Source organism: Narcine bancroftii, chromosome 5, assembly GCF_036971445.1.
Source record: "Narcine bancroftii isolate sNarBan1 chromosome 5, sNarBan1.hap1, whole genome shotgun sequence".
NCBI classification, from domain to species: domain Eukaryota; kingdom Metazoa; phylum Chordata; class Chondrichthyes; order Torpediniformes; family Narcinidae; genus Narcine; species Narcine bancroftii.
In genome coordinates this window covers 106,267,034-106,293,761 of record NC_091473.1, presented here as the reverse complement: position 1 = coordinate 106,293,761, position 26,728 = coordinate 106,267,034, and the positions used below count along the sequence as shown (strand labels likewise).

Here is a 26,728-nt window from a genome sequence, read left to right as displayed (position 1 = left end):
GGTTTTTTCAGCGTCTATAGGAGACAAAGATATATTGCTGATGTTTCGGGCCTGAGCCCTTCTTCAAAGAATAAGCAGAAAAATTCAGAAGCAGGAAATCTCAGAAATTCTCAGCATTCAGACATTGGGGGAAGAATCTTGACTAGTGGTTTTCAAGGGTTTTATTTCCATGTACATACCTTCTTAAATAATCCCTATGCCATAGGTATTCTGCAATTAGTAAGGGATTCCTTAAGGTGGTGAGTGGAAAGAAAAAGTTTGAAAACCACTGTTTTAATTGTACGTAATGGACTCATTATGTGCATGATTTCATAACTCCAAAGGAAATAGGCCAGTGACAATTTTTCTTAAGCAAAATTTTAAGTAACAATTGGGTCTAGAACAGTGGTTCTCAAACTTTTCCCACTCCCATACCACCTTAAGTAATCCTTACTAATCCCAGAGCATCTATGGCATAGGGATTACTTAGGGTGGTTTGGGAGTGGAAAGAAAAAGTTTGAAATCTACTCCTCTAGACTAACAAAAAGTGTAAATTGGATATGATAAGGGTTGAGGTAAGAATTTATCATGTTTATGTGAAATGAGACAGAATGGAGAGACAAATAGGGAAAGAAGACAGGGGGAAGGAGAAGTGTTTAATTAAAGTTGATATTAATGCCATTTGGTTGGAGAGTATCCAGTTAGATGATGAGGGGCTGTTCCTCCAATTTATTGGTGGTCTCAGTCTGGCAGTGCATAAGACCATGGGCAGACATGTCAGCAAGGGGATAGGATAGAGAATTGAAATGACTAGCCACTGGGAGATCCATGCTTTTGCGGTGGATAGAGCCAAGATGCTCAACAAAGCAGTCTCCCACTCTGCATCTAGTTTCTCCAATGTAGAGGAGGCCACAACGAGAGCCCCAGATGCAGTAGACGACCACTGCAGATTCAAAAGTGAAATGTTGCTTCACTTGGAAGGACTGTTTGGGGTTTTGAATTGTAATGAGAGAGGAGGTGTGGGGGCAAGTGGAGCATCTCCTGTGGTCACAGGGATAGATTCCAATGGGACGATTGGTGGAGAGGGAGGAGTGGGCAAGGGAGTCACAGAGGAAGCAGTCCCTGTGGAAGGTGGAGAGGGGAGGCAAGGGGAATATGTATCTAGTGGTGGGATCATGTAGTAGGTGCCGGAAATGGCAGTGGAAGATGTGTTGGATGCAGAGGCTGATGAGGTGGTAACTTATCTTTGTTGTGCGTGGGGGCAGAGTGGGCCAGGGCAGATTTACGGGTAATGGAGGATATGTGGGTGAGAGCAGAGTTGATGGTGGTAGAGAGAAAACCATGTTGTTTGGGGAAAAAAAGAGGACATCTCTAATGATCTGGCATGGAAGTCCTCATCCTGGGTGCAGATGAGATGGAGGAATTGAGAGAATGGAATGGAATCCTTACAGGGGACAGGGTGGGAAGAGGTGTAGCTGTGGGAGCTGGTGGGTTTATAGAAGAAGTCTGTCGAGAGTTTGTCTCCTGAGATGGAGACAGAGAGATTGAGGAAAGGAAGAGTTGCAAGAGATGGAGCAAATTAATTTGAAGTTGGGGTGGAAATTGGCAGTGGAGTGAAGAAGTCAACAAATTCATCATGGGAACATGAGGCAGCATCAAAGTAGTCATTGATGTAGCGGAGGAAGATTTGAGGGGCCTTGCCTGTGTAGGCTTGTGGCATGGATTGCTCCACATAGCCAACAAAAAAACAGGCATAGATGGGGCCCATGCAGGTACCTATGGCTACCCCTTTAATCTGGAGAAAGTGAGATGAGTCAAAGGAGAAATTATTGAGGGTGAGGACAAGTTCTGCTAGCCAGAGGAAGGTGGTGTTGGAGGGGGACTGGTTGGTTCTGTTCCTTTGCAACTCTGTTCCTTTACAACTCTGGCATCTCTCTCGCCATGTGTAAAATGGTGCTGTTTACTAAAACGAGGTCTAATGCAAGCTAACAAACTTTTTTAAATTTCAAAATTAACTTTACTTGCACATATACATACACACACAAAGTAAGCTCTTTTCACATTCATAGTTTATTCGTATATACACAAAGAAAAACAGTGCAAATTATTAATATTCTTAGTGTCATATTTGTTCCTTCTGTTGTATGTTATGGCATTAACCGCTGCCTCAAATGTGGCTTCCCCTCCTCCAACGCCCCCTCCAACCTAGGGTTACTACTCCTGTTGTTTGAGGGGCTTCCCCACCAATCTCAGCGCTCAGTAGAGGAAGGATTCTAGACTGTGGTCCTTCCCCCAGAAAATATTTGTTTGCTGCACCAAGGCTCAGTGCGTCCTTCAGCATGTATTCCTGCAGCTTGCACTGTGTGCCATTTGGCACCATTCCCTCATTGACATCTCTGGGAGACCAACAGGTTTTTGGCAGAGAACATCTTCTATGATCTTGCAGTGCTCTGAATGTCTATCTCTGCATGCGTCCCTGGGAACAGCCTGTAAATTGGAGAGTTATTTGTTGCGCTGCTGCTGGGGATAAACCATGACGTGGTCCCTTGTACAATCTTGGCTGTCTTGAGGCTTCTATGTTTTGGGGATGAAACTTTTTAACAACTTATTATCAAAGAGCTGTTGACAGTGCTATCAAGTGGCACTTACCAGTACTCTTTTTGGGCTGCTCTTTTCCTATTTTGTTTAAAAATGCCCTTGAATATTTAATTCACAACCTTGGTTCTTTTTCCATTCATGCTGTTAATTTGTATATTTATGAGTTATCAATATTTTCATTTTACCACGTTTTTACACAATTCTCACTTAGAAATGCATTGATGTTCCTTCATCTTCTCCAAGTCTAAATTCTGAAACTCCTTATCTAATGGTGCTGTGGATTGAATTCATTATTTGGTTCAAGGTAGTGGTTCAAATTCATTTTCCCATGAACAATTAGTCTTGATGCGGAATGCTAGTCTTGCTAGTTAGAGGCCAAATCCTAACCTATAAAAGGAAAACAAAAATACAAATAATAAAAAGGAAAAGGTTAAAAAATTTCAGAACTTTAATCCTGTGACAATAAAAAAAATCACCACACTTTCCGGTCACAGTGGTTATTGGAGAGAAATGGGAAATAAATTTTCTGGTACTAGTGTGGATGTGCCACTGCCACCCTAAGTTTATGTGAAAGTACATTTTTTGAGAAGCAGTTAATATTACTTAGGAAAGCATAGCAACTAATTTGCACACAGCAGGATCATTCAACCAAGGATGAATTGTTTTGGGCCTATTCATTTAGACAGAAATATTTTAAAAAGTACCAAGAGAATTCTTAACTCTTCAAATTTCACCTAGTCTGATAAACAAGGTTAAGTTAATGAGAAAGGAGCTAGAAAATGAAACATTGTTTATTTTGGTTGGAAAATTAAAATAAACATGTCATTTCAATGTTGGAAAATTTCATGGCTCTGAGATGCAGAGGAATCTTAATAGCTAGCATTTTATTAGCAAAAGGCTTTTTCCATGGAGGTTAGGGGGACAAGAACGAGAGGACTTTTATTAAGGGTGAAAAATGAAATGTTTAAAGGGAACATCAGGGGACCTTCTTCCTGTAAAGAGTGGTGATAGTATCAAGTGAGCAGCCAGCTGAAATTGTGAATGCGGATTCAATTTTGGCATTTAAGAAATATTTGGATAGGTACGTGAAACAATGGGAGGGATATAGAGGGCTATGGTCCAAGTGCTGGCCTGTCGAGCCTGCTTCGCCATTCAATGAGATCATGGCTGATCTGATCATTGACTCAACTCCACCTACCTGCCTTTTCCCCATATCCCTTAATTCATTTTTTATGTAAAAATCTATCTAACTGAACCTTAAATATGATTAATGAAGTAGCCTCAACTGCTTCCCTGGGGAGAGAATTCCATAGATTCACTACTCTCTGGGAAAAACAAATTTTCCTCATCTCCATCTTAAATTTACTCCCCTGAATCCTGAGGCTGTGTCTCCTAGTTCTGGTATCACCTACAGTGAAAACAATTTTCCTGCCTTTATCCCTTTCATAATTTTATGTTTCTATATAAGATCTCTCTTTCTTCTGAATTCGAGTCAGGCGATTTAGTCTTTCCTTGTAGGTCAACTCCCTCATCTCTGGGATCAACCTGGTGAACCTCCTCTGGACTACCTCCAAGGCCAGTACATCCTTCCTCAAATATGGAGTCCAGAACACAACACAGTACTCCATATGCGGCCTCACCAGTACCTTGTACAGTTGCAGCATGTGGATTCAATTCAATTGAATTCAATTCCTCTAGCGATGAAGGCCAACATTCCATTTGCCTTCTTAATAACCTGTTGTACCTGCAACCCAACTTTTTGCAATTCATGCACAAACACTCCCAAGTCCTTCTACACTACAGCATGCTGTAGTTTTTCACCATTTAAATATAGAAACATAGAAGATATGAGCAGGAGTAGGTAATTCGACCCTTCGAGCCTGCTCTGCCATTCAATGAGATCATGGCTGATCTTAAAGTTCAGTACCCCGTCCCCGCCTTCTCTTCGTAACCTTTAATACCCTTATACTGAAGAAATAGATCTAATTCCCTCTTAAATATATTTAATGAACCTGCCTCTACTGCTCTCTGTGGCAATGAATTCCACAGATTCACCACCCTCTGGGTATAGAAATTCCTCCTCATCTCGGTCCTAAATGGTTTGCCTATTATCCTCAAACCATGGCCCCGGGTTCTGGATTTTCCCATCATTGGAAACATCCCATCTGCATCCATTCTGTCCAGTCCTGCCAGAATTTTATATGGCTCTATGAGATCCCCTCTCAATCTTCTAAACTCCAGGGAGTACAATCTCAATTTGCGCAATCTTTCCTCATAAGTCATTCCTGCTATTCCAGGTATCAGCCTGGTGAATCGCCTCTGCACTCCCTTCATTGCAAGAACATCCTTCCTTAGATAAGGTGACCAAAACTGCACACAATACTCCAGGTGGGGTCTCACCAAGGCCCTGTACAGCTGCAGTAAGATATCCTTGTTCCTATACTCAAACCCTCTCTTGATATGAAGGCCAACATACCATTTGCCTTTTTAACTGCCTGCTGTACCTGCATGCTCGCCTTCAGAGACTGATGTACAAGTACCCCTAGGTCTCTCTGCACTTCCCCATCTCTTAATCTATTGCCATTCAAATAGTAATCTGCCCTCCGGTTTGTATTACCAAAATGGATAACCTCACATTTATCCACATTGTAGTGCATTTGCCATGTATCTGCCCAGTCCCTCAATTTATCCAAATCACACTGGAGCTTCCTGACCCCCCTCTTCCGTGCACACAACCCCTCCTAGCTTAGTGTCATCTGCAAATTTGTAGATATTACATCCAATCCCCTCATCCAGATCATTAATGTAAATTGTGAACAGCTGGGGTCCCAGTACAGATCCCTGTGGTACCCCACTGGTCACCGCCTGCCACTCAGAAAACGAGCCATTTATCCCAACTCTCTGTCTTCTACCTGCCAGCCAGTTCTCAATCCACATCAATACTTTGCCCCCAATCCCATGAGCCTTGATTTTGGAAGCCAGTCGTTTATGCGGGACCTTATCGAAGGCCTTTTGGAAGTCCAGGTACACCACATCCACTGGCTCTCCCCCATCTATTTTACCTGTCACCATCTCAAAGAATTCCAATAGATTTGTCAAGCACGATTTACCTTTTGTAAATCCATGTTGACTCTGTCCGATCCCTTTTCTGCTAGTCATATGCTCCGCTATTACATCCTTAATAATGGATTCCATCATTTTGCCCACTACTGATGTCAGGCTCACCGGCCGATAATTCCCCGCTTTTTCTCTACCCCCCTTTTTAAATAGTGGGGTAACATTAGCTACCCTCCAATCCATGGGTACTGATCCTGAGTCTATCGAGTTCTAGAAAATAATTCTTAAAGCATCTGCTATCTGAATGGCCACTTCCTTGAGTACTCTACGATGTAGATTATCAGGCCCTTGGGGTTTATCTGACTTCAGTCCCATCAATTTCCCCAAGACCATGTCCTTAGAGATACTGATTTCTTTCAGTTTCTTCCTTGCATTAGTCTCTATGTTTCCCAGCATCCTAGGGAGGTTATTTGTATCCTCTTGTAAAAACAGAACTAAAGTAAGAATTTAATTGGTCTGCCATTTCCTTATTCCCCATTATATATTCCCTTGATTCCGACTGCAAAGGACCTACTCTGGATTTCACAAATCGTTTCCTCTTGACATATTTATAAAAGCTTTTGTAGTCGGTTTTTATATTTGCCGCAAGCTTACTTTCGTAATTTATTTTTGCTCTCTTGATTAATCCCTTTGTCCTCCTTTGCTGTGTCTTGAACTGCTCCCAGTCTTCGGTTGCGGTACTTTTTTTGGCTAATTGATATGCTCTCTCTTTGGACCCAATGCTGTCTCTAATTTCCCTTGTTATCCACGGTTGAGTCACCTTTTTTGGTTTATTTTTATGCCAAACCTGTATAAAAGATTTTTGCAATTTCTCCATTAGATCTGTGAATACTTTCCATTGTCTATCCACAGTCAACTCCCCCATAAACACCACCCAATCAATCTTACTCAACTTCCGTCTCATACCATCATAATTCCCTTTATTTAAATTCAGGACCTTAGTCTCGATTTTAATTTCATCACTCTCCATGTCGAGTGAGAATTCGATCATATTGTGATCGCTCCTACCCAAAGGGCCTCGCACAACAAGATTGCTGATTAGCCCCTTATCATTGCATAATACCCAATCTAAAATGGCCTGCTCCCGAGTTGGTTCCTCGACATATTGGTCTAGATAACCATCCCGTAAACATTCAAGGAATTCCTCCTCCTCTGTATTTTTACCAATTTGACTAGTCCAATCTATATGCAAATTAAAGTCTCCCATGATGACAGCTGTTCCCTTATTGCACGCTTTTCTAATTTCTCTTTTAATTCCTTCCCTCACCTCTACACTACTATTTGGAGGCCTATATACCACCCCCACTAACGTTTTCCGCCCCTTGCTATTCCTCAGTTCTACCCATATAGATTCCGCATCTTCTGAGTTAATATCCTTCCTGTCAATCGTGTCGGTCCCTTCTCTCACCATCAATACTACCCCACCTCCTTTTCTTTCTTGCTGATCCCTCCTAAATATCCTGGGATGTTAAGTTCCCAGGCTTGCCCACCCTGCAGCCATGTTTCTGTAATCCCAATCAAATCATATTTGTTTATCTCAATTTCCACAGCTAATTCATCTACCTTGTTCCGAATGCTTCTTGCATTATGATATAAAGCCTTCAGATTTGCTTTTTTCACCCTCCTTGCTCTTTCTGATTTTTTACTTTCGCTGCCTAACCTAACTTTTCCTGTTTTATCTTTTCTGTCCTTTGCCCTATCATACACGTTCCCACCCCCCTGCCAAATTAGTTTAAACCGTTCTTCTATTCTATTTTTCCTACCAAACTGGATGACCTCACATTTACTAACGTTGTGCTCCATCTGCCAGACATTTGCCCACTCACCTAACTATATCCTTCTGCAGCCTCTTCACATCCTCTACAATTTGACTCAATTTTGAATCATCTGCAAACTTGGCTACACTACACTCTGTCCTCTCTTCCAAATCATCAATGTGAACAGTTGTGGGCCCAGCACTGACCCCTATGGTACCCCACTTACCACTGTCTGCCAATCAGAAAAACACCCATTTATCTTGACTCTCTGCCTTTTGTCAGTTAACCAGTCCTCAATTCATGCCAATATACTTCCCCGACACAGACCACAAACCCTTGACTAACGCGCTGAGCAAGGTCTCGGACCCTTGGTTGGCAAGACAGCAATGGCACCTCTCATTGGAATCCACCATGCATATCCATTCATCTGTATCTTATTGATAAGTCTCTTGGGTGGCACCTTGGCTTCTGGAAATCCAAATATACAACATCAACCTGTTCCCCTCTATCTACTGCACCTGTTATACCCTCCAAGAACTCCAGCAAGTTTGTCAAACAAGACCTGCCCTTTCTGAATCCATTCTGTGTCTGCCTGATAGAATCCCCTTGGTTCTATTTCATCCTTAATGACAGCTTCAAGCAGTTTCCCAACTACAGACATTAAACTAACTAGCCAATAGTTACCTTCTTCTGCCTACATTCATTCTTAAAACGTGGCATGACATTTGATGTCTTCCATTCTGCTGGGACCTGCCCTGAGTCCAGAGAATTTTGGTAATTGACTTCCAAAGCATCGACTATAACTCTTACCATTTCCCTCAGTACCCTGGGATACATCCCATCAGGACCATGGGATTTGTCTGCTTTCAGTCCCATTAGTTTGCTCATTACTATCTCTTTTGTAAAAATTATTTTATCGAGGCCCTCACTTTCCTTTGCATTCTTATCACCACTCTTTGGCATGCTGGACGTGTTTTCCACCTTGAAGACTGACACAAAATTTCTGTTCAATTTCCTCATTGAGGCCATTTCCTCATTACTCAATATCAATCTCCCTTTCTCAACTTCCAAGGGACCTATATTGTCTCTAGCGCCCTCTTCCATTTTATATATTTATAAAATTTTTTGCTAACTTTTTATATTTTGTGATGTACCTTCATAATTCTTCTTCTCTTTCATTATTTCTCATTTAGTTGTCCTTTTTTGCCTTTTAAAGTTTTCTAAATCCTTCAGTTTTCCACTACTCTTGGCTATTTTGTACATGAGTTTTTAATTTTATACTTTTCTTTATTTCCTTAGTTAACTCAGGCTGACTCTTCCCTCTCTTACTGCCCTTATTTTTAAGGGGAATATATTTTTGTTGAGCACTGTGAAAAATCTCTTTCAAAGTCTTCCACTGTTCTGCCAACTAGCCTGTGCTCCCAGTCCATGCTGACCAATTCCTCCCTCGTCCTGTTGTAGTCTCCCCTGTTCAAGCACAATAGTTAGATCTAGTTTTAGATCTAACTATTGCACCCTCCATCTATATGAGAAATTCAATCATACTATGATCGCTTTTTCCAAGAGGGTCTCTAACTACTAGATTGTTAATTTTACTATTTTATTGCTCAATACTAGATCTAAAGTAACATTCTCCCTTGTTGATTTCTTAACATGCTGTTCAAGAAAGCTATCATGGATGCATTTTATGAAGTAATCCTCCAGACTACATCGACCAACTTGATTTTCTCAATCTACATGGAAATTGAAGCCCCCCATTCTTACATCTCTTGGTTAATTGCCTGTGCCACTGTGCGATTGTTATTTGGTGGGCAATAGACAACTCCCACCAGTGATTTTTTTTTTCCTTTTATTAATGTCAATCTCTACCCAGATGGACTCAGAATTCTTCTCCTCAGATCTTATATCATCTCTCACTATTGCCCTGATTACATCCTTAATTAAGAGCACCACCCCACCACCTTTACCTTCCTATCTTTTCGTATTACCTGATACCCTTGAATATTTAATTCCCAATCATGCCCACCTTGCAACTATGTTTCTGTGATGGCCACTAAATCATATGCCTAGGTACTGATTTGCGCTTCAAGTTCCCTAACCTTGTTTCTAATTCTGCAGACATTCAGATAAAGTGTCTTTATGTTCATTGTTCTTTTAGAATCTAGTGATCTCTGCATCCTTTGCTTTTGACTTTTCTGCCCTATATTTTTTTTCTTTTTCTTAACTCTAACTTTGGTCTCTGTACCACCTTACTCATTATTTCTTTGTAGGTTCTCATCTCCCTGCCCCATTAGTTTAAACCTTCTCCAACAGCACTAGCAAACAATCTTCCTGAGGACATTGATCCTGGCCCTGCCTAGATGTAGACCATCTGGTTTGTATTGGTCCCATCTGCCCCAGAACCAGTTCCAATGCCCCAGGAAACTGAAACACTCCTTCCTGCACCACTGTTCAAGCCACATTTATTCTAACTATTCTGCTATTTCTACACTCTCTAGCTCGTGGTACTGGTAGTAATACTGAGATTATTACTTTTGAGACTCTACTCCTTAATATATCTCCTAGCTCCCTAAAGTCAGCTTGTAGGACCTCATCCTGGATTTTTTCTAAATGGCTTGTACCAATATGGACCACGACAACCAGCTGTTCACCCTCCCCTTCCAGAATGTCCTGCAGCTGCTTTGAGACATTCTTGACCCTTGCACCTGGAAGGCAACACACCATTTAGAAGTCCCATTTCCAGCCACAGCTCCTGTCCATTCCCCTTACTATAGAATCCCCATATAACTATTGTTCTACCAGTCTTTTTCCCTACCTTTTTCACAGCAGAGCCACTCACGGTGCCATGATCCTGGCTACTTCTGCCTTCTCCTGATCTCCCCCAACAATATCCAAAGCAGTACATCTATTTTGGAGAGTGATGACTGGAGGAGACACCTGCACTAACATCCTGTTACTGCTCTTGCTGTTGGTCACCCAATCCTTATCTTTCTCTACTCTTAAGCTGCAGTGTGACCAACGCACTAAATGTGCTATCCACCACATTCTCCGCATCCCGGGTGCTCCAAAGTGAGTCCATGCGCAGCTCCTGTGCCATTATGTAGTCTATCAGGAGCTGCAGCTGGACACACTTCCTGCACATGTAGTCTTCAGAGACTGTCAGTTTCCCTGAGTTCCCACATAGCTCTGAAGGAGCATGACATCAGTCGGAGCTCACCTGCCATGCCTGAAACGAACCCCAGTGATTATATTAAATTAAAAAACTTACCCCTTTTACCTGTGCCTCAGCCTCTCGAGCCAAAGGCTCAGGGCTCCACTCCTTCTCTGTGCCAATCACTCGCTTGGCCACTCCTTGCTGGCTGCTCCTTGACCTTCCCCTCCTTTTATTGGCCCGTACCAATGAATTCTGTTGCCCTGTCACTCGCTTCTCCTCCTTACTGGTCCTTTGCCTCTTGCCCAAACTAGGCCTGAGACTGGTAAGCACGCTCTTTTACTTACTGGTTCTGTCACTCGCTCCTTGCTGCTCCTCCTTGCTGGTCCTTTGCTTCTCGCCTCCTGTCCAAACTAGGCCCGACCCTGGTAAGTGTGCGCTTTTACCTATTGGTCCTGTTGCTCGCTCCTCCTACTCACTGGCCCTTCACCTCTTGCCCAAACAAGTAATAGTGTAGTGACTGCTGCAGAAGTGCTACCGAATAAAGAGATGTCCACACAGTGTGAGGGTGAACCAAAGAATGACTTTATTGGTTTGAATTTGCTGCATCTCCATGCTGGCCTGCCCACTTCCTGTGAAGTACGCTACATGAAAGTGGAGGACTGCTTAGCCTGCACATGGTGTTAGGCGCGGGCTCCTTCTCAGCAGTGAAGGGGAGACTGCGGCACCTTGAACCAGCCACATGTTGCGGTGATTCGGCCTATTTACTCACGTGGTCGCTCGACCTGCTACACCGCCACCCCTCCCCCCAGAATCGCTGCAACTCTCTGAGCGGTCTGACTTACAGTCTTTGGGTGGTCTTCCTCTGTGTTTGACCTGGGCGTCTGGGGGCGGCAGGTCGGAGTCCAGGTGCACGACTTTGAGGTGATTGACTGTGAATCTGTCCTTATGGCTGCCATTATCCAATATGAACACCATGCCATCTCGCCGCAGTACCTTGAAGGGGCCTTTGTATGGGCATTGAAGTGGGGTCTCTTGCTTCCTCTGCGTATGAAAAATGTAGTGGGTGGATTGCAGATCCTTTGGTACATGCCAGGGTGAGCCGTCTGGACGGTGTTGGGGGTGGGGGGGAATCGTCCGCCCGCTTGCTCTCTCAGCTTATGCAGGACATCTAACGTGCTGGTCTGTGGGCTGGGGGTGTTGACATGTAGGTCCCCTGGGATGGAGAGCAGTGGGCCGTACACCATCTCTGCGGACGATGCAGGCAGGTCCTCCTTCAGTGCCGGGTGAATCCCGAGCAGTACCCATGGGAGCTCGTCCATCCAGTTTGATCTGGTCAGTTAGGCCTTCAACGTGGCCTTCAGGTGGCGATGGAACCCTCGACCAGTCCGTTTACTTGGTGGTGGTAGGCCTCGTATGGTGAACCTGGCTGCCTCAGAATTTCACCAGGTTGGACCAGAGAGAAGAGGTGAACTGCACTCCTCAGTCTGATGTGATGTGGGCACGACCCAGGTGGCGAGGAAAGCTCAGGCACACTTCTCTGTGTTGCACGCAGCTATGGGTATCACCTCTGGCTAGCAGTGAATCTGTTGTTGGTCACGAACAGGTATCTCATACCTTGGCTCACTGGGAGGGGGCCGATGATGTTGACGTGGTCATCTCCAAACCTGTATTGCTCTGGCTTGAAAGTCTATGGGGAGCTTTGATGTGCCAATGCACCTTGCCGTGCTGGCACTATAAGCAGGTTCGATCCAACAGGGTAACGTCTCGGCAGAGTCCATGCCACTTGAACTTGTCCAAGAGCCGGTAGACTGTGGACCTTGTGGAGCGGTGAGATTATCTGTGGATCTGGTTGAAAACCCACCGTTGCCAGGTCGCGGGTAGAATCAGCCTTGGGGACCCGGTGAATATGTTGCATGGCAGGGTCAGTTCTCCTGGTCTGTGGCAGAAATCTCTGACCTTCAGGCTGGTGATGGCCATCTGGTATGCCTGGATGTCTGCATTTCCCTCTGGTCCTTAGCGAGCTGGGCGATGTCGAGGTCTTCACGGATTGTGACGACAGCCGGAGGCTACTACAATGGCCTTGCCGGTGACGTGGTGGATATGCATGGTGGATTCCAATATGTAGAAGAGGTGCCGTTGCTGTCTTGCCAACCAAGGGTCCGAGACCTTGCTCAGGACGTTGGTCAAGGGTTTGTGGCCTGTGTAGGTGATGAACACTCTCCCCTCTAGCATGTAGCGGAAATGCCATATCGCCAGGTTCACAGTCGAATGTGCTGTATTTGAGTTATGGAATTACGAGGTGCTTACTGAAGAAGGCGCGGGTTTTCCAGTGCTCATCGCCCTATTGCTCTAGCACAGCGCCAACCGCTCTGTCTGAAGCATCCATTGTGAGTGTCAGGGGGTAGGTGGGATCTGGGTGTGCCAGTACAGTGGCCTTTGTCAGTGCTAAATTGGTGGCCTGGAAAGCCTTTGTGGCCTTCGGTGTCTATTGCAGCATCATGTCGCCGGGTTTGACAAGGCTAAATGGGGGCTGCATGAGGGTGGCAGCTCCCAGGAGGAAGCGATGGTAGAAGTTGACCATCCCCAGGAACTCATCTTAGCCAAGTTCTGAATAGTCTCCACCTTGTCGGGTAGTGACGTGGCACCCTTTGGGGTGATGTCGTGCCCCAGGAAGTCTATTGTTTGCAGGCTGAACTGGCACTTGGCCAGGTTCACCATGAGCCCGAACTGCTGCTGTCTGTTGAACAGGCGGGTAAGGTGCGTCCTCTCCTCTGGGTGCTAGTGATGAGGATGTCGTCTAGATAAACAAAGATGAAGCCAAGGTCCCTGCCGAACATGTCCATTATCCGCTGGAATGTCTGGACTCCATTTTTGAGTCCGAAAGGGATTCTTAGAAATTCGAAGAGGCCAAAGGATGTGATGATGGCCATCTTCTGGATGTTGCTGGGGTGTACTGGGATTTGGTTGTACCCCTTAATGAGGTCCACCTTGGAGTATACCCTGCAGCCCTCTAGCCTCGTGGTGAAATCTTGGACGAGTGGGAGGGGGGTACCTGTCTGGGACTGTCGCCTTCTTTAGATGTCAGTGGATGCCAACCACTGGAGCTCTTCTGCACCATGTGGAGAGGGGAGGCCCACGGACTGTTGGAATGGCCACTTTCAGGGGTAAGCCTTGGGTGTTGTGTCTCACCTCAAAGTATATGGGTGGGATGAGACTAATCTTCTTGCCTGTGTCAATGAGGAAGTCCCTCTTCGTCCTCTGGCCTCTGAGGGAGAGCAGGCCTTTCTGTGTGCCAACCGCTGAGGCCACTATCAGTGGCCAGCCTGCCCGTTTCCCATCACCAAGTTTGTTTTGGCAATGAGGTACGAGCACGGGATGGGGAGGCGGGGTTGGTACATTGCCAGGCATTCCTGTCCCATTGCTAGTGGTAGAAACAGTACTCGCTGTTCTACTCCGCGCATTCTTCACGTTGCTGTTGTGCCGCAGCTACCGCTGGTGTTTCTAGTAGACTGGACGGGGTGGCGTTGCCAATTGAGTAGACTGGTTGCATGTGGAGGGAGCTCTGCTGTGGTGTGCAGAACAGCCTGACTGCCTCTTTGGCTATGAGGTGCGGGGCACTGAAATCCATGTCCAAAACTGTCGATGATACATGTACTGATAGTTTTGAGAGGAATAGGGCCTCAAACAGGAAACGGTCTGTGTGCCCATCTGCCAGGGCCACCATCTCGTGCATCAGTTTGGATGGGTTTCAGTTGCCCAGGTCCTGCATGTGGAGGATTCTGATGGTGCACTTGTGCCAGATGAGCTCAAGGGTGTTGAGGAGGAAATGTTGGAACTGCTCTTGTTTACGCTCCATCGATGGGTTTTGTATGAAAGAGCTTTCTTTGGCAGCTGTGGTGGTGTCCAGGGTACTGACAACATGCCAGAACTTGGTGTCCTCTGAAACAATTGCCCTGATGTGGAACTGTGACTCAGCCAGCTGTAGCTAGTTCTTGGGCTGGCTTTCCAAGAATGGCGGGAGATGTACGCCCACCACATTAGTTGTAGGTGCTGTGACTGTGGATTCAGCCAGTTGCTGCATTCTCGTGCAATTAATGCTGGTTCCAAAACATTGGAACCGTTGTGGTCAGCACTGTAGCTTCTGCTGTGGCAGCGCTACCAAGTAAAGAGACGTCCATACAGCATTAGGGTGAACCAAAGAATGATTTTATTGGTTTGAATTCACTGTGTCTCCACACTGACCTGCCCACTTCTGGTGATGTACCCACCGGCTTTCGAAAGTGATGTCATCAGGCAGTGATGTCACTCTCCGGCCGGTGGGCTGCTGTGCGGAAGAGGAGGGTTCCTTAGCCCGCACATGGTGCTAGGCGCGAGTTCATTCTTGGCAGTGAAGGGGAGTCCGCGCCATCTTGGACCAGTGATTTAGCCCATTTACTCATGTGGTCATTCAGCCCGCTACAATAGCATGGTTTATGTTTACTGGTATGGCAATTGAATACAATCTCTAGTGAGAACAGATGTGGACACTTTGCTCAGCAATTATCTCTTTATTTTAAGAAGGATGTTAATGATTGGAAACAATTTAGAGAAGTTTTACCAGATTGAAGTGTAGAATGTACAGAAGAAAGCTCAGGCTAGGATTGTATCCATTGCAGTTGAAAAGAATGAGGATATGATCTTTAAATACTGTGTTTTCATGAATGTTAAGCAAAATTAGAGTTGATGTGCTTTGACTGTTAGCATAAATCCAATGAATGGCCAACTTTTATGTCATTAAGAAAATGAGAAATAGGAAATAAAAGAAAATTTAAATTTGGAGCCCCAAAACATCCAGAAATCACACGGTCATCCAATCACTAGGTTAGCATTTCATTTTCAATTCTAGAGGTGTAAAATACACAAGGTCACTTGGGTTACCAATAGGAATTTTCTTTAGAAGAAAGTACTGAAAAACAGTTTTCCATGACGGTCTTCAGAATAATTTGTATATTAAAAGCTGGCTTTTTTGACCTTCAGGAAACCCTACCACTGTAGAACTAGTTATTTTAATTGTACTACTTTTCCAAATTTAATTGTCTCTGTAAACTGCAGCTGAATATGTACAGTTCATTTTAATGGCAGAGGAAATGAGTTATCTGGTGATTTGAGAACTTCAAAGAGTTTCTATCCTTGGGGACAAATTCTGCATTCATTGTGAAATATTTTACTCTATTTTCATGACCTTCAATATTTATTCATGAGTTCTGAAATTTTTACCAACAATATTATCACTTGGTAAGATTGGAGATTTAGAAAATTAGAATATCGAAAATTCTATTCATAAAATCATGCTTTGTCAGGGAGCAGTTTTAATAAGCTTTTAACCTGGCTAGGCAGACAGCTGGCTGGCCAGAAGCCACCGAAGATGCAGTAAGTATGGCTTAGAAAAAGTTTTGAATACACAAGCAAGAAATAACCTGCAGTCTTTGCTATCTATCCATGAAATTGATCAATTATATTTATTTAGTATGTCAGAGTAGTCTCTTGTATTTGTTTTAAATCTTTCATTAGCATTATTGTTTATGTTTGAATTTTTTTCTGTCTGCAGTGAGTTTGTTAGAGGTGAAACATCACAGGATCTATTGTATGGACATACTGGTCAGCCCTCCTCCTCTACCACCTCCTCTGCTTTCTGTCCAGTAATACCATCCAGACCAATTGTGGAAAGGCAACCAAGAATGCTCAACTTTAGAGTGGAATACCGTGACAGAAATGTGGAAGTAGTAGTTGAAGATACTAACACAGTTGGTAAGATTTTAAAATAAATGGTTTATTGTTGAGAATGCATACCTTCATTGAGATTTAATCAGAGCAAGCCCAGGTCCCTCGGAAAACTAACACTCGCAATCTCCACATTTCTCTTTTTCAACAGTGTGTCTTGTCTAACCAAACCTGCATGTATTCTGTTTACAAGCCCTCAGGTGATGAAGAAGTTCAAGCCTGCATACTGCGTAACCTTGATAATGTTTGAGAATGATAATAATTGGAAAGGAAGTTATATGATTCATTATTGCCAAGTGATAAAAATCTCAAGCAGGAAAAGACTGACCACTAACCCTTGATTATGACAGTTTATTCTCAAAATATATTGTACAATGTACATATGCACCAACATTTATACTTGCTGCAGCTGAACAGGTATGTTTTTAAAAAAGGCATCAACTACAAAACAACTAAAAACAGTTGCAATTGAATTAGGTATTTGCATTTAGTGTCATTATTGTTGCTGAATCTGGCAACATCCTGGACTAGAAACAACTGGAATATCAATATTAAAATGACAAAAGTACCCTAAGGCAGCCATTGTCAACCATTTTATGGCTATAGTCAGGGTGCAGTGCTAATTTTTTAGGTTCCAGAGCTGGCAAAATGCCTGCCATTTCCTATATCCTCCTATATATGTCACACCCAATTTATGCACCTGCTCAGTTCATGAAATGAGCAGAGACACAAATTGGGAGTAACATAATATAAATATATATTTATGTTTTTGTGTGTGTGTGTGTGTGTGTGTGTGTGTGTGTGTGTGTGTGTGTGTGTGTGTGTGTGTGTGTGTGTGTGTGTGTGTGTGTGTGTGTGTATAAAATGTGTAGCTATGTATATATAGGTGCGCACACATAGACACACATTTTATATACACACACACACACACACTCACACTCACATTCACACTCATTCACACTCACACACACACACTCTCACACACACACACTCTCACACACACACACTCTCACACACACACACTCTCACACACACACACACACACTCTCTCACTCTCACACACACACACACACACACACACACTCTCTCACTCTCACACACACACACACACTCTCACACACACACACACACACACACACACACACACACACACACACACACACACACACACACACACACACATCTTTGGCTTGGCTTCGCGGACGAAGATTTATGGAGGGGGTAAATGTCCACGTCAGCTGCAGGCTCGTTTGTGGCTGACAAGTCCGATGCGGGACAGGCAGACACGGTTGCAGCGGTTGCAGGGAAAAATTGGTTGGTTGGGGTTGGGTGTTGGGTTTTTCCTCCTTTGCCTTTTGTCAGTGAGGTGGGCTCTGCGGTCTTCTTCAAAGGAGGTTGCTGCCCGCCAGTGGCCAGTGGAGAGCCTCCACTGGTGGCCAGTGGAGAGCTCGCCATATAACACGATCTTGGGAAGGCGATGGTCCTCCATTCTGGAGACGTGACCCACCCAGCGCAGCTGGATCTTCATCAGCGTGGACTCGATGCTGTCGACCTCTGCCATCTCGAGTACTTCGACGTTAGGGATGAAAGCGCTCCAATGGATGTTGAGGATGGAGCGGAGACAACGCTGGTGGAAGCGTTCTAGGAGCCGTAGGTGATGCCGGTAGAGGACCCATGATTCGGAGCCGAACAGGAGTGTGGGTATGACAACGGCTCTGTATACGCTTATCTTTGTGAGGTTTTTCAGTTGGTTGTTTTTCCAGACTCTTTTGTGTAGTCTTCCAAAGGCACTATTTGCCTTGGCGAGTCTGTTGTCTATCTCATTGTCGATCCTTGCATCTGATGATATGGTGCAGCCGAGATAGGTAAACTGGTTGACCGTTTTGAGTTTTGTGTGCCCGATGGAGATGTGGGGGGGCTGGTAGTCATGGTGGGGTGCTGGCTGATGGAGGACCTCAGTTTTCTTCAGGCTGACTTCCAGGCCAAACACTTTGGCAGTTTCCGCAAAGCAAGACGTCAAGCGCTGAAGAGCTGGCTCTGAATGGGCAACTAAAGCGGCATCGTCTGCAAAGAGTAGTTCACGGACAGGTTTCTCTTGTGTCTTGGTGTGAGGTTGCAGGCACCTCAGATTAAAGAGACTGCCATCTGTGCGGTACCGGATGTAAACAGCGTCTTCATTGTTGGGGTCTTTCATGGCTACCATACTGCAATCCACTGAAGAGGTACTGGGCTTCTCCTCCAGGAAAAACAAGGACTGGTTTGACGAAAACAGCCAGGATATCCAGGAGCTGCTGGCAAAGAAGCGAGCTGCCCACCAGGCTCACCTTACAAAGCCGTCCTGCCCAGAGAAGAAACAAGCCTTCCGTCGCGCATGCAGCCATCTTTAGCGCAAACTCCGGGAGATCCAAAATGAGTGGTGGACTAGCCTCGCCAAACGAACCCAGCTCAGCGCGGACATTGGTGACTTCAGGGGTTTCTACGAGGCTCTAAAGGCTGTGTACGGCCCCTCACCCCAAGTCCAAAGCCCGCTGCGCAGCTCAGACGGCAAAGTCCTCCTCAGCGACAAGATCTCCATCCTCAACCGATGGTCAGAACACTTCCAATCTCTTTTCAGTGCCAACCGCTCAGTCCAAGATTCCACCCTGCTCCAGCTCCCTCAACAGCCCCTAAGGCTAGAGCTGGATGAGGCCCTCACCCAGGATGAGACATATAAGGCAATCGAACAGTGGCAAAGCAGCAGGTATGGATGGAATCCCCCCAGAGGTCTGGAAGGCTGGAAGGCTGGCGGCAAAACTCTGCATGCCAAACTGCATGAGTTTTTCAAGCTTTGTTGGGACCAAGGAAAACTACCTCAGGACCTTCGTGATGCCACCATCATCACCCTGTACAAAAACAAAGGTGAGAAATCAGATTGCTCAAACTACAGGGGAATCACGCTGCTCTCCATTGCAGGCAAAATCTTCGTTAGGATTCTACTAAATAGAATAATACCTAGTGTCGCCGAGAATATTCTCCCAGAATCACAGTGCGGCTTTCGCGCAAACAGAGGAACTACTGACATGGTCTTTGCCCTCAGACAGCTCCAAGAAAAGTGCAGAGAACAAAACAAAGGACTCTACATCACCTTTGTTGACCTCACCAAAGCCTTCGACACCGTGAGCAGGAAAGGGCTTTGGCAAATACTAGAGCGCATCGGATGTCCCCCAAAGTTCCTCAACATGATTATCCAACTGCACGAAAACCAACAAGGTCGGGTCAGATACAGCAATGAGCTCTCTGAACCCTTCTCCATTAACAATGGTGTGAAGCAAGGCTGTGTTCTCGCACCAACCCTCTTTTCAATCTTCTTCAGCATGATGCTGAACAATATATATATACACACACATTATATACAAACACACAATATATACACACACACAGGCACACACAATATATATACACACACACACACTATATATATATATATATACACAATATGCACGCGCGCACGCGCACACACACACACACACACACACACACACACACACACACACACACACACACACACACACACACACACACACACACTCTCTCTCTCTCTGTATATATATATGAATAGGACTTATAATGTCAAGCATTAAATCGAGATGAAAGAAAAAAGAATTCTAGAGCTCCACACCCCCTCTCCCCGTCTCCCACCCCAACACCCACTTCCATAAAATCCCCTGTATTACATCTGAACTTGAGTCAGTCAATTTCTCGGGCATGGACCTCAGGAGCCCCTCATCTATGATGAATGAGGTGGGCATCTTACTCATTTGCATCACCTCCTGTGCCAACATGCTAATCTACGTAATGAATCAGCGCAGATTCAGACAGGAGGTGGCAAATGGGATTAAATATCTAATGCATTATTGAACCCACCACATCTATGTGAAGTTATGTGGTCCGAATCTAAGTTCACCTTTCCCTTTGATCCCTCACCAAACACACCCAATCCACCCATGCCCTCATTTCAGATCAGGTTATTGAACAGGCGACGACATGCATTTTACCCCAGAAAGTCCACTGTCTCTTTTACTTCATTACTGTTTTATCTCCTCACGAATTCCTGCTTTGGTTTTCCTTTCCTACGCACTTAACCATCCCCTTAGGCACTTCCCACTGCAACACGAATAGTGCAATACTTAGGTTCAAGTTAGGTCTTTGCATTTGCATAGACCCTTGCACTTCCGGTTAGGGGCACAAACAGACCTTTCATGTGATGCAGAGATGTACTGGCCCCTCGTCCTATCTAATCTGCTGTATTTGTTGCACACGATTGGACATGCTCCACCTCAAAACAGACTAAGTGTTGACTCTGTGTGCAGGAATGGCTGCAAATCCTTGGTGCAAGCTATTTCAATCTCTTCGATCGTTCCCAAAGTCAAAAGAGAACTGAGCAGTTGAAATCCACTGCATCTTATCCTACTCCAAGCTTATTTTAGAAATGTCAGTTGTCTGGTGGTGAAGAACATAGAACCACAAGCATGTGGGTGAGGGAAGAAGTACATTGGTCACTCAAGCATGCTCTGGTACTCAATATGATCATAGAGGACCAACAGTGGATTCAGCTCCTCTTCTTAGAATGTTCCTCCCAGTCGTTACTCTTCTGGTATTGGAAAAAATGTACCAAATTCCACCTTAAAATACATCTGATTATCGAGCCACTTACCCCCTCTCTGACTCAAAATGCACTGTCCTTGAAACCTTCAGGTGTCAGTGCTCAAACACTAAAATCTAGAACCTACATTGCACTTGGGGACTATGATTTGTATATATGCTTCTGACCTGGACATGGGAGCAAAATGGTGTTTCTTTATGAGACAGCAGGTCTGTGAGGAGATCCATCAAGAGGTCAATTTGGAATATCGGAGATGATGACTTCTGTCCCGCTGCTGAGACCGCATGCATGATCATATGGAAAAGCCTAGTTATCAGTGCCATCAGTTAATCAATGACTGATTTTAGCAAACATGAATCAATGTGCGTTAGTTTGATGCCTTAAACACTGGTATTGGTGTTACTGCTAGAAACAGATATTGACTTTCTACAGTGGGTGTGAATGGCACTCACCCTACAAGCCCCAAATGGGCTCATTGAGTCTGAGGTAGACAGAGATTGAGAGGATATTGAGGGAGATGGGTGGGAGGAAGGGAGGGAGGGAGAGTGACCGGGGTTTATTTTGCCTTTTTTTTAATAGAAATACCGGAGTGGCGCTACGGCAGCACTGCAGCCCTGGCTAAATCTCCCTTAGAACTGTTCAAAAGTTTATGGGCTCCTTTCTTTATGAAGCAGTTAGGTTTAATTGGTTTCTTCCATATTTCTCTCTTACCAACTACATAAAAAAACAAAAAAATTATTTTAAGATTTCAGTCCATGGCCTCCCTTTAATGGGCTGTGGCCCCCAGGGTGGGGGTTGGGGGGGGGGTAGCTATGGCGTAAGTTGAGAATGGCTGCCCTAAAGCAAGTAAGCTAAGTGGATGAAATAATTGTCACATACCTAGCAGAGTGTGGCTCTAGAAATGCTGAAAGTCTGATGCTGCTCAGACTGCTTTATCAATAGTCCACCCACCATCCCAAATATTCTCTTCCTTACCAAATGGCAAGATGTATCAAGTATGAAGTAAACTGCAACAATTTAGCCAGATTACTCTGACAGCACTTCACAACCCTGCAACTCCACCATGGCCAAGGGGAATAAGTGAAAGGAACCTATGATTTTCTTTTTCCCTTCAATTCTTGTACCATCCTGACTTGGAAATGCTTTTTATTGCTGCACCAGGTTGGAATTCCCAACCTAATGTTACTGTTGGGTTCCTTTTACCAAAAGGACAACAGCAGCTCCAAAAGTTGGCGTATCATCAACTTGTAAAGAGCAATTAGAAATGGACAATAAATGCTGGTCATATCTATGATGTCCATAATCCTAAAAATGAATAAAAGTATGTTGCTGTGAGTCAGTTGAGCACATTTGCAGTTAATTCCAGATTATATCAATTGTATGTGATTGAAACAGACTTTTCAACCCAGCCCGTATGCTGACTATAATGCCCTTCTGTATCAGGAGTATGATTTTGAAGGGACTAACTTAGACATTTAGGCATAAATTTGTAATAAGTGCAGTGCCCTAGGTGGTGTTCATTCTATAATAGAAGTTGTGAGGAGGTATAAGAAATATTAACTCATAAATGTTTTCATAGTAATGTTTATGAGGACCTGATTTTTTTTTAAAGTAATTTCCTTGGTTTTCACTCATAATGTAAAATTGTGAATGTTGATAGATTAATTAGTATAAATACCCCTTGGTGTGTAAATGAGTGATATAAATTAAGGAGAATTTGTGGGAACCTGAGGAAAATAAAATGGGTTAAGGTAGAATTAGTTATAGAATTGTACAGCATAAAAATGGGCCCTTTTTGGGTTACTTCGCCTGTATCTAAATGAATTTTCGCAAGGCTTTTGGCATAGTGGTTGAAAAAAGTTAAAATTCATTTGATCCAAAGGAGAATAGCAAGTTGGATCCAAAATGTGGTATGGATAGAAAAGGTCTGAATGCAGACAAATACAACTAGCTTGGGTAGACAACCTGGTCAGTGGCAGCCTCATCTTGCGACTAAATAATAAAAAGTAATCCTACATTTCCTCTGTTTATAGAGTCATAGAAATAGGTGCAGCAGAAGGCCATTCATCTTTTCAAGCTGAATGACCTACTGTGTGTTCAAGGTAGATGGGCCTTCAGTTCATTGTTCTCAGGTGTTGTTTTTGACTGTTTTTGACTGTAGCAAGACCAGTAAGTTCCAATAATGCGGTGTGTTGTCAGATTAAATGTTCACATCTCTGACTTTTATCCATGTATATAAAAAAAATTATCTATTTATTTTATCATAGCTTATATTGATTGGATATTTTGTATCATGTTAAAATATTTAGTAGAAAACCTTTATAACAGTCATTTATTGGAAAGTTTACTATCAGCAATTGAAGTTTTGCATAATTCCAACAAATGTGTTTATTTGGTATAATTTTACAGGTTCTATCAAGCAAATTTTAGAAAATGAACTACATATTCCTGTGCAACAAATGCAGTTGAAGGGTTGGAAGTCAACTGAAATAAATGACAGTGTGAGTTTTTGCTTACATTTAAAATAAGGCAATGTTGAATTTCATTTTCAGATCGTCATGAAAGGATTATTTTTATTCTCTTCTGTAAAAGAATCTGTGGAAATTAGATGACTATAGAAAATGTCTGCTTGATTTGCGTGACAAAATATTAAATGTACATCTTTTTGTTCATGATATATATGTTAACAGTTGCTAAATATTGATCGAATTGGATTATTTCAAGAGAATTTAAGACACAGATTACAGTAGAATGTTAATATTTTTCTTGATAGACTTGTGGCTTTGCTGTTTAGAAATGAAATATTGTGCAATAAAGGTTTAATTATACTTTCACCCCTATCAATCTTCAGAAATATTTACAATTAATCAGTAGACATTTAAAAATTGCTGTTGAACCAAAAGCAATTCTATTCAATACTCTGCAAACTGTTATTACAATCTTGATTTATACATAATTTCTATAAATGTGCAATATCTAACGGAAGAAATGCTATTCAATTAAGTTTTAAAGTTACCTCAGTTTAAAAAAAATTGTAGTTAAAACACTTGTACAAGAGCTCTATAAAAGAAATTTTGTATAAGGGAGGGGCTCAATATTCTTGAGTACAGCGACTGCTCTTTCTGTGGTACTGATGGTACATGAATAATGAAGGTGGAGGTAAGGGGGGTACAGTTGTGTTTTTTGGTTGTGGAGAATATCTTAGCAGTATAGACTCCACTTTCCTTATTCTAATATATCCTAATTTCAGAGTATCATCTTCCAAAGAAGGAGCTGCAATCTCAAATTTAGATCTCTTTAATCCAACAAATCAAACTGTGTGGCTGTTACTTTATGTAGTTTTAATTCATTGAAAAAATGGATAAACATTTTGCCTAGCTTTGCATTTTTAAAAAAACTTTATTTATTCGTTCAAAAAACAAATACTATATGACATATACAAAAATTAACCATAAGCATGAACGTTATTTTTTATATATAGAAAAAAAAAAGAAAAGAACCCCCCCACTCCCTTCAGCCAACTCTCCTAAGGAGAGCCATAAAGAAAGAAAAAATATTAAAGAAAAATTAAATATACATTTTAAGATCTAATCAATGTAAATTGAAATGTAAATATTCTGAATATAACAACCACTTATTAATAAAACAATTATAATTATCACACAAAATATATGTAATTTTTTCCATTATTAAACAATATTTCATCTCATTATGCCATCTATTAATATCAATCATATTTGTATCTTTCCACGTTCTAGCAATACATTTTTTCGCTATAGATAAAGCTAAATATACAAAAGCAAGCTGAAACTTATCTAATCCCAAGCCTTTCATTGCATTGACTTTCATAACGATGAATAACAAAGCATTTACTGCATAGAGTTACAAAAGATATATAGAGAAATAAAACATATATAGAGATACAAAACCTTAGAGATACATAGTTCAAAGAAAAATTTCTTGTGCTTACACTTCCTTCACATCTTGTAGAAGGCGAGGCAAGCTGTTAGTCTGGGCGGATATTATGACTTATTACCTCATAGTCACTATGATAACACTACAAACAATAGTTCTCTTAAAGAGACAAACACAAAATTAACTAAGAATTAAAAAAAAACAAGGTTTTAACCTTTATAAGCAGGTCTTGGAGAAGATACTCTTCACTTCATTCAGTGAAGTTATATAAGTGAGTATTTTTTGATTAGATTGAACTATGGGTCTTCCAATAGTTATCAAGAATTAGAGGAGCAAATCTGTAGGGAGGTCAAAGAAAGCTGAAAGAACAATTGGGTTGCAATAGTGGATAATTTAAAATTCCCTTGTAGTGACTGGGGTTCCATAATGCAAATGGGTTGGATGAGGCAGCAGTTGTTAAATGTGTGCAGGGAAGTTTTCTCAAGTTCTCGGTAGCTGGCCCAATGAAAGAGGGGTCAACTCTGGACCCCTTATTGTGAAATCAGGAAGGTCAATGACTGAAGTGTCAGTTGTGGAGAACTTTGGGGCTAGTAACTATTTTATCAGTTTTAAAATTGTTATGGTAAGAGGTGAGACAAGTCCATGAATTTAAGTACTAAATTAGAGCAATGCAAATTTTGATTGTATTAGACTGGAACTTGCAAATGTTGATTGGGAGAAGCTGTTTGCAGGTAAAGAGAGGCTTTTAAGAGAGTGAAAATTCAGGACCAGTAAGTTCCAGTTAGAGGGAGGGCAAGGCTGACAAAATTAGAAAACTCTTGTTGAGGCTTTATTCAGAAAAAAAGAGCATATGTTAGATAATAGACAGCTGGGATCAACCAGAATTCCTTGAGTGGAAGGATTGTAGTAGTATACTTAAGGGAGAAATCAGGAGGGCCAAAAGAAATAATAATTTTGGCAGCTATACAATTAAATCCCCATTATCTGGAATTCAAGAAACTGGCAAAAAAAATCGCTGAGAATAAATAGGTAAAAAATATGCAAGTTTAAAATTGGTGCTTTCTTCGTGGTTAGTTTACCAATTACACACACCCGATCTCAAGCAACTGGCAAATTCACTTATCTGAAGGATACTGAGGATTTACTGTAGAAAATGAGAATCTCAAGAGATTCTGTAAGTATTTTGATAGCAAAAGTGTAACGAAGCAGAGAGTAGAAACCTTTGTGGATCAAAGCTGTCATTCCCCATTGGACATGGGTGTGGTCTTAAATTAATATTTTGTTTTCAAGCTTATTGTTACATATAACAAGTGACCATGAGTAAGCTTGTTTTGAGAGCAGTCTAGCTTGTCAACCTATATATTTTATAGCAGTAAAAACACAGTCCAGAGTGCAGAGTTATTACATAAAGTGATCAGTTGGAACAGAGCAAAAAGCAACATTATTTTACTCAGATGCGGTCATTCAGGAGTCTGAAAATGCCAGGAAAGAAACTGTCCTTGAATTTGGTGTGCATGGTCTCGGATTCATGAATCTTTCAGTCAAAAGAAGGCTTAAGAGTCTGCAGCTGGGGTTGGATGAGTCTTTTAATATGCTGAGTACTTTGTAAAGGTAGCAGGAAGATGGAATTGAGGGAAGGAAAGGAAAAGGATTGGTCTGATGGTTTGAGCAATGTTCTCTCTGCAGTTTGTTGTGGCTTTGGGTGGAGCAGTACCAGTCATGCATCCGGAAAGGATCATTGCAATGGTGTTGCCGTAAGTTTTTGAGGAATGCAGATTACATGATGAGTTTCCTCTGGCTAATGAG

General features: G+C 42.7%; 1 protein-coding gene across 3 annotated transcripts in view; it reads left to right on the top strand.

The window, feature by feature from the left end:
- faf1 (Fas (TNFRSF6) associated factor 1) overlaps positions 1-26,728 on the top strand; it is a 332,733-nt gene that overhangs the window by 36,404 nt on the left and 269,601 nt on the right. For all 3 annotated transcript variants that reach the window (XM_069938594.1, XM_069938592.1, XM_069938593.1), the window contains exons 4-5: positions 16,193-16,392; positions 23,417-23,508. In XM_069938594.1, the coding sequence (XP_069794695.1) occupies positions 16,193-16,392; positions 23,417-23,508 (292 nt within the window). The remainder of the gene's footprint in view (positions 1-16,192; positions 16,393-23,416; positions 23,509-26,728) is intronic.